Raw genomic sequence first — 14,025 nt, 5'->3', positions numbered from 1 at the left:
TCTCATTTATCTCATGGTTTCATATGAAGCTTTTAGTTGGACTTACTGGTGTGACATACTTTATTTTTAGGAAATTGTAAAAAACTACAATACAAATGGATTAAACTACTTAATTTATTGAGTATACCATGACTGACAACATGTGGTTTGATACCTTGCAGCAGCTATTTTGTAAAAATGAAAAACGTCACTGGTGTCACCTTCCTTATGGGACACATTAAATAAATAAAACATAATCTCCTTATTTCTTGCATTTTTCTGTAACTCTGGCAACATGTTCTAAAAAATAAAATCATGAAATAATATTTCATAAAAACCTTTAATATTGCCAAAGATGGTAACACCAGTGACAATAAATAAATAAATACAAAAATAGTACATGTGGTCTTTAAATAGTTGCCCAAAAATGTAAAAAAAAAAAAAAAATCATTAAGCTGTCATTTATATGTATTCATAAAGTCAAAAGGTAATCTTGTGGTCTAAGTTTAAATGTTAGAAAAAGAAATACATTTTTAAGACATCTTGCCATACCAAAAGTGGACTTTTCTGTAGAACGACCCATAAGTAAAGTAGCACATACACTAAACCCTACACTGACCCTAACCAATAGTTTTAACAAAAGCAAATGTAAGGTAAAACATTTGCTGAAGCAACCATGCCATTGTATCTTGTTTCTGAACTCTTGTATTGTGACCTGTGTTTCACAGAGATTTTTCATGGGTATCTGAGTGCTGCACATCACAAGTGCTATGCTGTACCGGGTGCGCTATCGAGCAAGTTTACTTTGTCAGAAATGCCACACACAGAGCTGGTTATGTAATGAAAATGTTAAAAAATATTACATTTTACAACTCGTGAAATGCCGAGTTGTGGGTTTTGTTCGAATAACATGCAAAAACAAGTTATATTAACTGATAATCTGCCCTTGTAATCATATTTTATTTGCTAAGGAATAACAGTTGTTGGTGTTTTACTGCCTCTAGTGTTCATTTGAAGGAGAAGTCCACTTCCAGAACAACAATTTACAGATAATGTACCAACCCCCTTGTCATCCAAGATGTTCATGTCTTTCTTTCTTCAGTCGTAAAGAAATTGTGTTTTTTGAGGAAAACATTTCAGCATTTTTCTCCATATAATGGACTGATATGGTGCCCCGATAGTAAACTTTTAAAATGCAGTTTAAATGCGGCTTCAAATGATCCCAAATGTGGTTGTAAACGATCCCAGCCGAGGAAGAAGGGTCTTATCTAGCGAAACGATCTGTTATTTTCATTAAAAAAATACAATTTAAATACTTTTTAACTGATCGGATTTTCTCCCTCAACTTAAAAAATAATTTCAAAATCATCCTACATCACTGCAGAAGTACCGACACAGTCTTTGCAAAGTGAACAAGCAAAGAAAATCAAACACCCTTAACAAAAAAGGTAAAACAGCGATATAGGACATATATTTTGAAGTTGAGGGAGAACATGAGATGGGAGTTTTTCGACATACACTAACTGTCATGTACCGGAACAAAACAGAGATCTGTAAATTGTTGTTCTGGAAGTGGACTTCTCCTTTAAGCTGGAAACTGCAATAATACACAGATACACACAGACCTGTCGAGTATGGCAGCAGAATCGTTGAGCTGGCCGGCGTGGTCTTCCGCTCTCAGCAGCAGATCAGGGATGGAGTCGTCCAAGCCGCGACCCAACCGCGCCACCTTAAAATCCAATTGATCATGCAGGGGACCCAACTCTCTTGCCATCTCCTCCAGCTCCTGCAGACACCATTCAGTAAGCTACAGCTCTGACCATTTGTTATTGTTCAGTAACATTTCTGTCATGTGTCCAGCATGAAACCAACCTCTTTGCCCCGGTTGATGCTGTCTGAGAGAGCGTTAGCTTCGTCCAGCATCTTCTCTCCTTCTGCCAAAATTCCCTCCATTTCCTTTTTCTTTTTACCAGCCACATCCCTCTTTCCCTGCTCAAATATAATACACTTTAGACATGAAACAGAGCGTTTCATAAGTCTGTGTGTTTGTGTAAATGTGCACCTGGAGACGGTCAAGGTTCAGTTGGTTGTTATCAGCCAGTCCTTCGGCCTGCTTGGTTTTGTTATGCGCATCCCTCAGCAGATCCTGAGCTTCCTCCAGTTTCTGCCTGTAATCGCCCATTTTATCACTGACCTCCTTCTTCAGGTCCTCTGTGGCCTGGTGTGGATCTCCAAACAAACGCTTCACTTTAGCCAAAAGAGCCTCTGCGGCACTATAAAGATGAAGAGAAAGACAGCGAGAGCTCCTTATCTGCGACTCATGACACAAGAAAAACCTTTAAGAGAGCAAAAGCAAACCAGAATGACCAACTACACTACCGTTTAAACACTTCGGGTCGGTAAGATTTTGTTTTTAAGAAAGAAATGAATACTTTCATTCAGCGAGAATGCATTAAATGGTAACAAATATTAACGTGGAAATTTAGAAGATGTCCATTTCAAATAAAGTAATAATTTATTTAGTTTTATTTATTTATTTTGACAGAAATGGGTACTTTTATTCGTCAAGGGCACATTAAATTGATCAAAAGTGACAGTAGTAACATTTATAATGTTACAATTGATTTCTATTTTAAATAAATGTTGTTCTTTTGAACTTTATTTTTATCTGTGAATCCTGAAAAATAAAATGTATGATATATAAATATTGGGCAGCACATAAAATCGAATCACTAGAATGTTATTTTACATTGTAATAATAATATTATTGTTACACAATATTACTGTTTTTACTTTATTTTGGTCAAATAAATGCAGCCTTGGTGCGCATTAAGAGACATAAGCGTTGATCGACAGACTAAATCCACTCACTTTTACTTTTTGTGTTCTGACACATGGATGAATAAATAACAACAGGAGCGATGATTTTTTTGCACACACCATTTCTTCAATATATTCCTAAAACCCTAAATGAAGAAGTCAAGAACAGAGCTGAATACTGTATTTTGTAGGACATCTTTTGTCTTTTAGTAGGAGACGGGAGATGTTTGAGGAGACATGAGACATCAAACCAAACTGAATCCACCTGAAAACCACCTAATGAGGCTGAAGTGTAACTGACAGCTCTTAAACCGGTTCTGTGTGTTCCAGCTGTACTGAACTCATTCCCTCTGTCCTCCTCTAGGTGTCTCTCTCTGTTCTCTCATGGTCGTACAGATGCAGGAATCCATTACAGAAGTAATTTGATTAGGCTGGAATAATATTCCTCCCCCGCCCAACCTCGGGCAACTTTTAATTAGTTCATTAAGATTTTACATAAGAAAGAGAAACTTTCTTCATTTCAGCTGTGATCCAATGAACCACAAAATACGGCTGAGAAACATAATGCCACCAAAACAATTATTCCAACCTGTGAGCTTGAATGGCGTCCTCACCGCTACTTCACTTCATGTGCTCTGTATGTAGGAGGTTTGTTGTGGTACTCCAGCTGAGTAATATTCATACGATATTTACATATGAACAGCTGCATTATAATATCTTGCAACAATGCTGTCTGTTATGAGAGCTTAATATTCACCAGTGTCCAACATTTTAAGCATACTTCAAGATTTTTTCTATTATAGAGCACAACAGCCTTTAAAAACTCTATAAAAACATTTTCTCCATAGGTAAATTGATTTTTAATGATAACTTATAAACATTTTTGCTAATTAATGGAATATGCTTGTTTTGAAATAATCAGCCTGCATTATTTCCAACTTATTTTTTTAAATATTCCCATTTAACTGCTGCATTATGGTGAAAAACCACATTACCCATGATGCTGCACATAAAATTCCACTAATATGAGAGTTGCAGAGAGAGTTGCTCCAAAAGATCTCTTTAGTACCACCCACAATGATGTAATCAACTTTCATGCTTGTGGACCACAAAACCAGTCCTAGGGGTCCACTGTTTTAAAGGATAGGACAATATTTGCCCGAGAAACAACTATTTAAAAATCTGAAATTTGAAGGTGCAAAAAAAAAATCAAAATATTGACAAAATCCTTTAAATTTGTCCAAATGAAGTTCTTAGCAATGCATATTACTAATCAAAAATTAGGGAATTTACAAAATATTTTCATGGAACATGATCTTTACTTAATATTCTAATGATTTTTGGCATAAAAGAAGCCCATACAATGTATTGTTGGCTATTGCTACAAATACCAATGCTACTTATGGCTGGTTTTGTGGTCTAGGGTCACATTTGTACAAATACACATATTTTCATGTTTCTACATATATTTCTATATATACAGTGGGTAAAATAAGTATTGAACATGTCACAATTTTCATCAGTAAATATATTTCTGAAGGTGCTGTTGACTTGAAATTTTCACCAGATGTCGGTAACAACCAAAATAATCCACACATACAAAGTAAACAAAACAAAACAAATAAGCTCAGAAATTAAGTTATGTGTAATAAAATGGAATGACACAGGGAAAAAGTATTGAACACATGAAGAAAGAGAGAAAACCAAGACATCAGCTGAAATCTATCAGTAATTAGACAGCAGGTTTAGCAGATTAGCTGGTTCAGTCCCAACACCTACAGTATCAGGATGATGAAGATGAAACAAGAGTGGACATTTCAGCAGGACAAGGGATCCCAAACACAGCCAAAGAAACTCTTAATTGGTTTCAGAAAAAAATAAAGCTTGTAGATTGGCCCAGCCAATCACCTGACTTGAATCCAACAGAAAATAAGAACTAAAGATCAGAGTTCATAGAAGAGGCCCACAGAACCTTCAAGATTTGAAGACTCTGGAAGAATGGGCCAAAATCACACTTGAGCAGTGCATGCGACTAGTTTCTCCATACAGGAGGTGCCTTGAAGCTGTCAATACCAACAAAGGCTTTTGTACAAAGTATTAAATAAATTTCAGTAGTTCCTCTTGGGTTGGTTTGGGTTGGGTTGTTTTTGACATCTGGTGAAAGTTTCAGGTCAACAGTACCTTTAGAAATATATTTAGTGGGGAACGCTGTTGATATATATCATAAATGAGCATTTTTAAATTAATTCATTGTTTTTAATACAATAATGTAATTTGCGATGCTTCATTGGATTGTAGTTCTTTCTCTCACCAAAAAGCTGTTTAGTTCACAGTCTTGTATCTTTCTCTTTTTGTCCGATTTTCAAATACTTTTTTGCTTTAAATCAAAATTTGTAATGTTTTGATTTTCCTTGTAGCTGGTTGGTTTGGTTCATGGCTTCTAACTGTTTAAAGAGGTCAATGGATGCCCGTTTTCAACAAGTTAATATGATTCTTTAGAGTCTTAATGAAAAGTCTATAACATGCTTTGGTTAAAATTTCTCAATGGTTGTGTAAATAACACCTTTTTTACCTTGTCAAAATCAGCTTTACCAAAATCATCCTGTTCTGGTCGAGGTTGCTTTAAATGTTAATGAGCTCTGTTCGCCCCGCCCCTCTCTTCTCTCTGTGGAGTGACGAGCCTGTTTACTTTAGTTGTATTTAGCAGCGTTTAGCCGCTAAACTTGCTAACTAGCACGCTACTAGGAAAGGCGATCATAAAAAAACCCTTATATTCCCTTTTGCTGTAGGTGAAGCTGGAGCATGAATGATTTGCGTGAACATAGACGGATATATGTAGATCGGGAGACGCATTCCCTTCACAAACAAATGTAATCTACTGCATCTTCAGTGGCTCAGATGTCGGGAGTAAATGACGACCACTATGTTCATTATTACATCCAGCGACACAACACCTCAATCACTCAATCTGAGATATTCTTGTCTAACTTACATCACTGCTCCAGCATTGAAACAATGGAGGTCTGACTGTTACAACTGATCTGAGGTAAGATGCTCATGTCAATTAACTATTGTGGGAGCGGCCTCTGTGGGTGTGACGCCACAACGACAGGCATCTGAGAACGGCTCGATTTGAAAAAGGGAATATTATTTTTATAGATTAATTAAAAGATTTGTATCATTATAGGGTAGATGTGTACATACACTGCCAACACACATTAATGTTCAAACAACATGAAAAAGTGAACTTTGCATCCGATGAAGTAAATGGGAAAAATATTTCTGGAACCAATGCCACTAAAAAAATGTGGGCAGCATTAATGCAGCCTATTGCAAAATATGACTTTCTTTACAGCTGTGACCCGGGAAGTGACATCATCTGGACTCTTTGTGCAGTGTGTGTGTGTGTTTTACCCCAGTTCTTCGTCAGCAATGTTTTTCTTGCCGGAGAGCTGGCGTTTGCGTAGTTCTGCGAGCATGGCTTGGATTTCATCGTTCATCTCGTTCACGCTCTTCTCAGGAGTCCCATCCCTCGAGCCCAGTGTCGCGTTCAGTTCACGCGCTTTGTCCCGTAAAGCTGAACACAACACATACACACAGTCACATGTGCTTTAATGTGAGCAGCAGGAATTTTACACGCACAAAATACACAAAAATACTATAACTGTACATACTTTTACTAATAAGGACACACCATAGACTACTATTGATTTCTATGAATCTCATTATAATGAAATGATGATTGACACATACAGGGGATAATATATACAAGGAACAATAAAATTCTTTCCCTTTTCTCCTCCGTTTCAAAGGTGTGACTTGCTTCAGTTTGATTCAAAGAAGTTCAAATTTGACTCAGCAGAGTTAATGTTCTTTAATCAAACAAAATTAGATTCAGAAATAAAACCCCATCAGTTCAAACGGGACAGCAAAATAAAAGAGCAAGCAAGCTTCTCTGCATATTCTAATTTAAATAAAAATCATTAAATTGAGATGAAAATGAGCTGTAATTACATGCGTTTCTGAATTTCCTCGAGAGTTCAAATGCAAACAGTCGATCGACTACAAAGAGCGTAGTATATACCTGCCAAGCGAGCCGAGCTGGAAATAATTGCATAGTGAGTTTCAAACGCAGCTCGGGTCTTTGGGGTGGACAGAATCATTTGATTCCTACTCGTTTAGAGTGCGAGAGAAGATGAGAGACGAGGCGGTTTACTGGAGCAGGGAGCTCACGCACAGAATGGATAATGAAGCTCTTCCACTCCATGTTGACTGATGTCTGCTCTCCTCCACTTCTGCTAGCAGCTTTTTGGAAGCGCTTTTTGGACAGTTATCAAAAACCAGAGGACCAAAGTGCAGTATGTTGGCTCGAAGTGCCAAACACGTATCCAAGAAAATAAATTACGCACTTTTTTTTGTATTTACAGCTTTAATCTGCTTGCATTCGGTGGGTGAGAGTGTCCATCAGTATGTGCGTCTGATTTTTAGATGTCCAGAGACGACACCGTCTCTCGAGAGAACACCTCTCAGGTATCACCCACATTTGCATGATAGGTGTTTGTAGAAATACGTCTGTGATCTGGCCACAAAAACTTTTTTAAAATATGTAACTGGTAATTATAATGATTAAGAAAGCACATACAGGACAAAACATCATGCATGTGTGCAATGCTAAAAATATACCTGTGCATAAGCACGGGGCACAAATCTAACATTTTAAAACACCAGCCAATAGCCGGTGACTTGAGAATATTTGCTGGCCACAACTATTTTTTTACCAGCCATGAAACTTTATGTGCGTTTTTTCAATTAAAAACAGGGATAACAAGAAAACATTTATTTGCAATTTTTTATTATTATTTGTATTTCATTTATTTATTTGTTTATTTATTAAATAAAATTATAATAAATAAACAAACATTGTTACTAATATATATATATATATATATTAATAATGTTTATAACAATATCAATATTTATGTTTGTTTTTTTCATTTGCATCAATATTTGTGTTTGTTTTTTCTCATTTTCATTGAGTTTTTATTTTAGAAAAAACAAGTGCCAAATGGAAATATATATGGAAATACATTACATGTGACCCTGGATCAAAAAATCATAAGGGTCAATTTTTCAAAATTGAGATTTATACATCATCTGAAAGCTGAATAAATAAGCTTTCCATTGATGTATGGTTTGTTAGGATAGGACAATATTTGCTAAATATTGAGAAAATTGCCTTTAAAGTTGTCCAAATAAAGTTCTTAACAATACATATTACTAAGTTTTCATATATCTTCATGGAACATGATCTTTACTTAATTTCCATGATTTTTGCCATAAAAGAAAAAACAATAATTTTGACCCATACAATGTATTTTTGGCTATTGCTACAAATATACCCGTGCTACTTAAGACTGGTTTTGTGGTCCAGGGTCATATATATATATATATACACAGAGAATATATACATTTACACAGAACCAAATCCTCCTGATACGACATTATAATAGATGTTTGTTCAACTTTTAGTGGAAGATCAGAGCAGAGATGCTGTAGTTTGTGCTTTTATTAAGATCCTAAGAGACATTTTTAAAAGTTGAACTTCTTTTAATCCAAATAAGCATCTTAAAAATGCTGTGCTCAAGGCGTGAGATGCTAAAAAACAGCGAGACAAGTCAAATATGCCTGTCTAGTGCATGTTTATACTGAAAACAGTTTACACAAACACAAGACAGCAAATGCTTTTGATAAAAAATTGAAATGCATCATGAATAACAACACTGAAATACATTGATCTGAATATTTACATGGCTTTGCAGCTGAGATCAAATTTGTTATCCATAATAATTTATGGATTTAAATTTTTTGTTTAAAAAAATAAATGTGACTTGACTTCAACTTCAACTCCTAATACTACACACACAGTCAGTGAGTGGAGTATCTGCTCAAGTGATTATTTTTCCAGTAATGAATTTTGTCTCTTCTAATTAAGGCATCACATAGTGTTAGCTGAACCTTTATTAACTAAAGCAGCTTCTCATTAGAAGCCATGTACAATGATACAAACACGCTCATTTACAGAGCATCGGGCCCCACACACACACACACACACACACACACACACACACACACACACACACACAAACAAACATCCTACCTCAGCCTCACCCAACCATCACCTCAACCTCAGCTGATATCACACTGATCCCATCAAATCCTCAAAATCATTATTTCATCTGGACCAGTCAAATGCCTGTGATCAGTTTGTCATTTGTCGGTACCTTCAGCAGCCAGCAGTGTGTTCCTGACGTAAAGCCCCAGCTCCTCGGCTCCTTTGCGGCTCCGTTCTGCATCTGCTGCCGTCTGCTCCCCATCAGCAGACACTTTAGTCGCCTTACAGAGAGAAAGAAAACCCCAATGAAAGGGCAGTGAGATTTTATTGAACAGTCTCAGATCAGCCTCACATGCTCTTCTGCAGCCGTGTAGCAGAAAACCAACACAAGCCGAGCAACCTCAGGGTAAAAACAAGAAGACACGTTAGATCTGATTCCTCTGGGGCCGTCATGAACAAAAACTCAAAGAAACGCTGCAAAACTGCAATGCTTCCAGTTTGGCAGAAATGTTTGTAAGGTCAAGGCTACACAAACCCAACAGGACCGAACAAGAGCGCAAGTGTTCGTCCTATTCAACTGGCTCTTGAGCATCAGTTTATGTGGAAAAGCTGCTTTAGAACTGAACTGTAATGCGCTGATCAAGGACTTCTGTTGAGGAGTTAGTGAAAGGTTCCCTTCAGCACATATGAGCAGAACACTTTAGACTATGAACAATTTAATGTTCTGGTTTTCCTTCATGTTGAAGAACAAACCAACAAGGTCAGTGTCTTACAGGAGTGATTCTGATGGGATATATAAAGGACAGCTTAACCAAACACAACAGATTTACACAGGAACCAATGGAGCACAGCTTCAGAAAACAATGAAATGCCCGTTCATTCTGCTCTAGAAATATAAACTTGGGTATTAGAAGTGTCTGCATTCATAAATCTACAGTCTACATGAATAAGACCTTAAATTCTGCATATGATATATAAACTGGGTTATGATTTCTAAGGGGACAACAAAAAGTGGAATTATTTGTTTACTTATTTATTAAACATTATCACAATTTTTAAACAGCTATTTTCTATGTTAAAATGTAATTGTTTGCTGTGATCAAAGCTACATTTTCAGCATCATTACTCCAGTCTTCAGTGTCACATGATCCTTTTTGAGCCGGTGTACACAGACGATGAACTTAGACGTGATTTGTAGTGTCATGGACGCGCATCCCAGAGCCTGTGCTACACCAGCTTTTGTGCTTAAAAAGTATACACATTTTTTATTTTCCAAAAAACATGCCCGAACGTTTCGCTGGATAAGACCCATTTACTCATTTGGGGGTGAGTAAATTATTTGTAAATTGTTGTTCTGGAAGTGGACTTCTCCTTTAACCTTCTCTAACAGGTGCTTAAACATCAACAGCCAATGGCGGCCATGTTTTTGGATATATGCAAATGTCCTTGTAGACACTTATGGCACTTCGGACCAAGACCGTGCACAGCCATTTTCATGTTGATGGGACAAAAGGTTGTGCAGTTATAGCCATTTTTATGTTTCTTTCCCTCTTATAGCACCACCAAGTGGCCAAGCTCCACGTTTTTTTCCTGTGACCTCAGATTGAGCTCTTACACAAATGTTCTCATTCTGTTCAGGAGTTATAGGCATTTTACTAAAAGTGGCCCTGACCCTTTCGAACCTTTTGGCGGCCCTTTGCGACGGTCGAAAGTCCAACGTTTTTTTGATAACTATTGATATTCACTCTCCAGAGAATCTTTCTGCACTGATTTAGTTCAGATCACAAAAGTTGGTTTTCCGGAAATATCTAAAATACCCGAAAATTTCACCAGGCTCACAACTGAACCCAAAGTGTGTTGTGTTTGTCCGGCGTGAGCCAAAAAGAGACTCTGTGCCTAAATGTCCCTTTTATGTTACTGTGAAGTAAGTAAAACTTAATGTAGGGTCACATAGTTCCTAATAACACCAGTGTCCATAAAAACACGTTTAGACTCAACGAAGGCCAACAGCAGAGGTTTTCATGCATGCACTTTTAGCTGGTACTAAATTTGATGCTGAATTTAGATGGTTTTACGATTAGTGAACGAGTCATTACAGTAATGGATTAAGTTAATGTGTGTGAGACTCACCCTGCTGAGCAGTTCGTCCATCTCAGTGACCAGACTGCCCAGGTTACTGTCGGCCAGCTGCAGCAGTCTCTCCGGGGCTCTCTGAGGGGAAAGCATGTGCTGCAAAACACACGACCAAAGACACGTCATTACCATCAACACATGACTGACGGATGGAGACGTGTCACCATGGAAACCAGGATGACAGTCCTGTGAGACTTCCAGCCTACAGGCCTCCTTTGACATCACTGAATTATGAATCATTTAATGAATAATTTGAGCTATATGTGCAAAACGATATTGTAAACAACTCAAATATAGATGCTAATTAGCAGCAGATCGGTCGTTTGACATTATTAGAGCTTCAACAGAGTCATACCGGAGCTTCAACAGATGAAGTACAGCACATGATTACTGCTATAGTTTCTGTGTTCAAGACATTAGTTCTGATTTACCTCAGCTTCTCTGTTGCTATTCAGGTGGAGCATGCAACCAATCAAAGTTGAACCAGAAAACATTTTACAGACATGTTTGGGGTTTGTTCCCATGTGTATGTTGTAATTAAAATATTAACTAAAAATTAGGACTGTCAATTGATTAAAGAGTGTAACTTACTAACATGATGTGCAGATTAATTCATCACAATTAATTGCCAACATCTCCTTCTGCAGAGGAAAGTCCTCAGATGAAGATAATTAGATGATATTGTGTTGTGTAAATCATTAAATATACATCAAGTGACAACTAATCAGTGCATTGTTATTGTATTTCATATCATTCAATCACTGGCCTATTCAGCAGCAATGCATTTTGCAACTGAATTCATCAATCTGAAGGATCACCTCTGAATTCAATAATGCATTCCTGTAAACTAGTCCATTAAATAGACAGTAAAAGTCTTCAAGACTTGGTGTTTTGAGGTCATCTTACCTTCAGCTCCTCCGTCATGTTCTCGAAGCGATACAGCACTTTATACGGCAGGGGGAGGGGCAAAGTGAGATTGACGCTGCCAATCAAACGCAGGAGACGATCCATGTCACGAATCAAGAGTCCCGCGCAGTCGTCGTCACAAGCTGAAAACATACAGTCAAAATTCAACACATCAGACTCATATAGTAACACACGCACACACACCCCACAGGCAGCACTACATCACGCTGCACACGCTACATGCATGCCATCTTACAAGGGCACACAAACCCCCCCTCAGATACGCATATGCATGCTCAAGGGTCAAAGGTCAGACACCAACTTCAGGGCAGACTAAAAGTGCACATGTGAATTTAGTGAACAGTAACAGTGTTTCTGTTTAAACTCACCTGTTGTCAGTAAATAAATAAATACAAATTATTTAAAATGAAATATATGTTACAGGTAGCTGTAATAAAATAAAACAAAATAAAATAAAATAAAATAAAATAAAAGTGCTAACTAGTTGCCAAAGCAACGTTTCTAATTTCATTTAGTTTAACCTAATGTGCTAAAACAAAACTAAAATAAAATGACCAAAAACTGAAAACGTTAAAACTTTAAGATCAATAAAAAAAAAACTAATAACATTGATAAAACACTACAAAATTACTAAAATTAACAAAAACTATGAAAAACAAATGAAATTAAAATGAAAATAGAAAATAAAAATAATTTGATACTAATTTAATAAAATAAAATATCAAAATAAAAATGTCAATGATACTGAAATACCAATTGACCTATCGGTAGGCCCCTCCCCTCGAATGCAGATGAGCCAATGACAGTCGAGTATCAGTTGCACAGGCAGCAAAACTCTGACATCTTTAGGTTTCAGCGCCATAGAGAAACATTGGAAGATCTGAAGCTCACATTGGTTTGATTGTGTTTATGCTACAAACATGGAAAAACGATGTGCCTGTGGTACTTTTAACACAGATTCCAGGTATCCTGAGAGGACAGGCAATAGAATTTATTTTATTACATTTCATAAACTCAAACAAAACAGAACAAAATGTCCCTAAGCATTCGACCCCAATCCCAATGAAGACAAAAACATTTTCTGGTTGTCGTGCACTCATTAAGTTACAATTTTAACCAGCTCAAGCAGAACGTTAATGTCATCTTGTGCTTCAGCAAGGTATCTCTGGCTAAACCTAGCTAACAGTAAAGTTAGTGAGTCCGTGCTAATGGACAAACCTAAATAGCGAACTGTTCTTATGTCATGTACAGTGTAGGTCAAAAACACATAAACGAAAGACTACATTTTAGTGTATCTCCATATAAAAATGGTTAAATGTACATTAATTTAATTGTACCCTGCGATACATGAACAATGTTGATCCTGCATGTACATAACCAGCTGTAATATGAGACTTCTCCTGCTTATTTATTTTAAAATATTTTATATATATCCCTCCATGGCATATTTAATTCCCACTTGAATGGTGGCCCTTCTGTGTTGAAAGCATTGTAGGACAAAGTTGCCACACTGACAGCTGCCATTGTAAGACAGTGAGCGACTAACTAAGGGGGGCGGGGCTTACCGATAGGTCAATTCATGAATCTGACAACACAACCAATCGAGGTAGTTTGGGGCGGGACAATCTAATTGACTGACAGAAGACAGGAGTGTTCAGGAAACCTGTTTGAAAACAGTCTTTATTCCTGCAGCCCTGTTTTGAGACATTAGTCACACAGTAAGTACACACTCGAGCTACACTAATTCTAATTCTAGTGCAAATTAAGACGGAGTGCACATACTTGTACTGTAGTCATATTTGATCAGAGCATGTGTACAGGATGAGCGCTTGTGAATATGTGTGTGTGAGACAGAGAGGGCACACGCTGTCTGAAAGGACAGTCATGTTAACGGCCAAGGATGGACAGGTCCTGGGGCAAGAATGCTGTTAACGAATGTTATTGGCCTCTTTTGTCTCCCATCCTCTGCTATCACAACAGCACTCATCCAGCATGCCTCCATCATCTCCATTCACCTGCTCGGAGGGAGAGTCGTGTCCCCGAGCAGTTTCCTC

General features: G+C 37.3%; 1 protein-coding gene across 3 annotated transcripts in view; it reads right to left on the bottom strand.

The window, feature by feature from the left end:
- lama2 (laminin, alpha 2) overlaps positions 1-14,025 on the bottom strand; it is a 224,208-nt gene that overhangs the window by 28,750 nt on the left and 181,433 nt on the right. For all 3 annotated transcript variants that reach the window (XM_051138593.1, XM_051138594.1, XM_051138595.1), the window contains 7 exons: positions 11,951-12,093; positions 11,042-11,140; positions 9,081-9,192; positions 6,214-6,376; positions 2,042-2,252; positions 1,852-1,968; positions 1,605-1,765 (listed from right to left, as the gene is read on the bottom strand). In XM_051138593.1, the coding sequence (XP_050994550.1) occupies positions 1,605-1,765; positions 1,852-1,968; positions 2,042-2,252; positions 6,214-6,376; positions 9,081-9,192; positions 11,042-11,140; positions 11,951-12,093 (1,006 nt within the window). The remainder of the gene's footprint in view (positions 1-1,604; positions 1,766-1,851; positions 1,969-2,041; positions 2,253-6,213; positions 6,377-9,080; positions 9,193-11,041; positions 11,141-11,950; positions 12,094-14,025) is intronic.

The sequence above is a fragment of the Labeo rohita genome, chromosome 20 (genome assembly GCF_022985175.1).
Source record: "Labeo rohita strain BAU-BD-2019 chromosome 20, IGBB_LRoh.1.0, whole genome shotgun sequence".
Taxonomy (NCBI): domain Eukaryota; kingdom Metazoa; phylum Chordata; class Actinopteri; order Cypriniformes; family Cyprinidae; genus Labeo; species Labeo rohita.
This window is presented reverse-complemented; position numbering and strand designations above follow the sequence as displayed.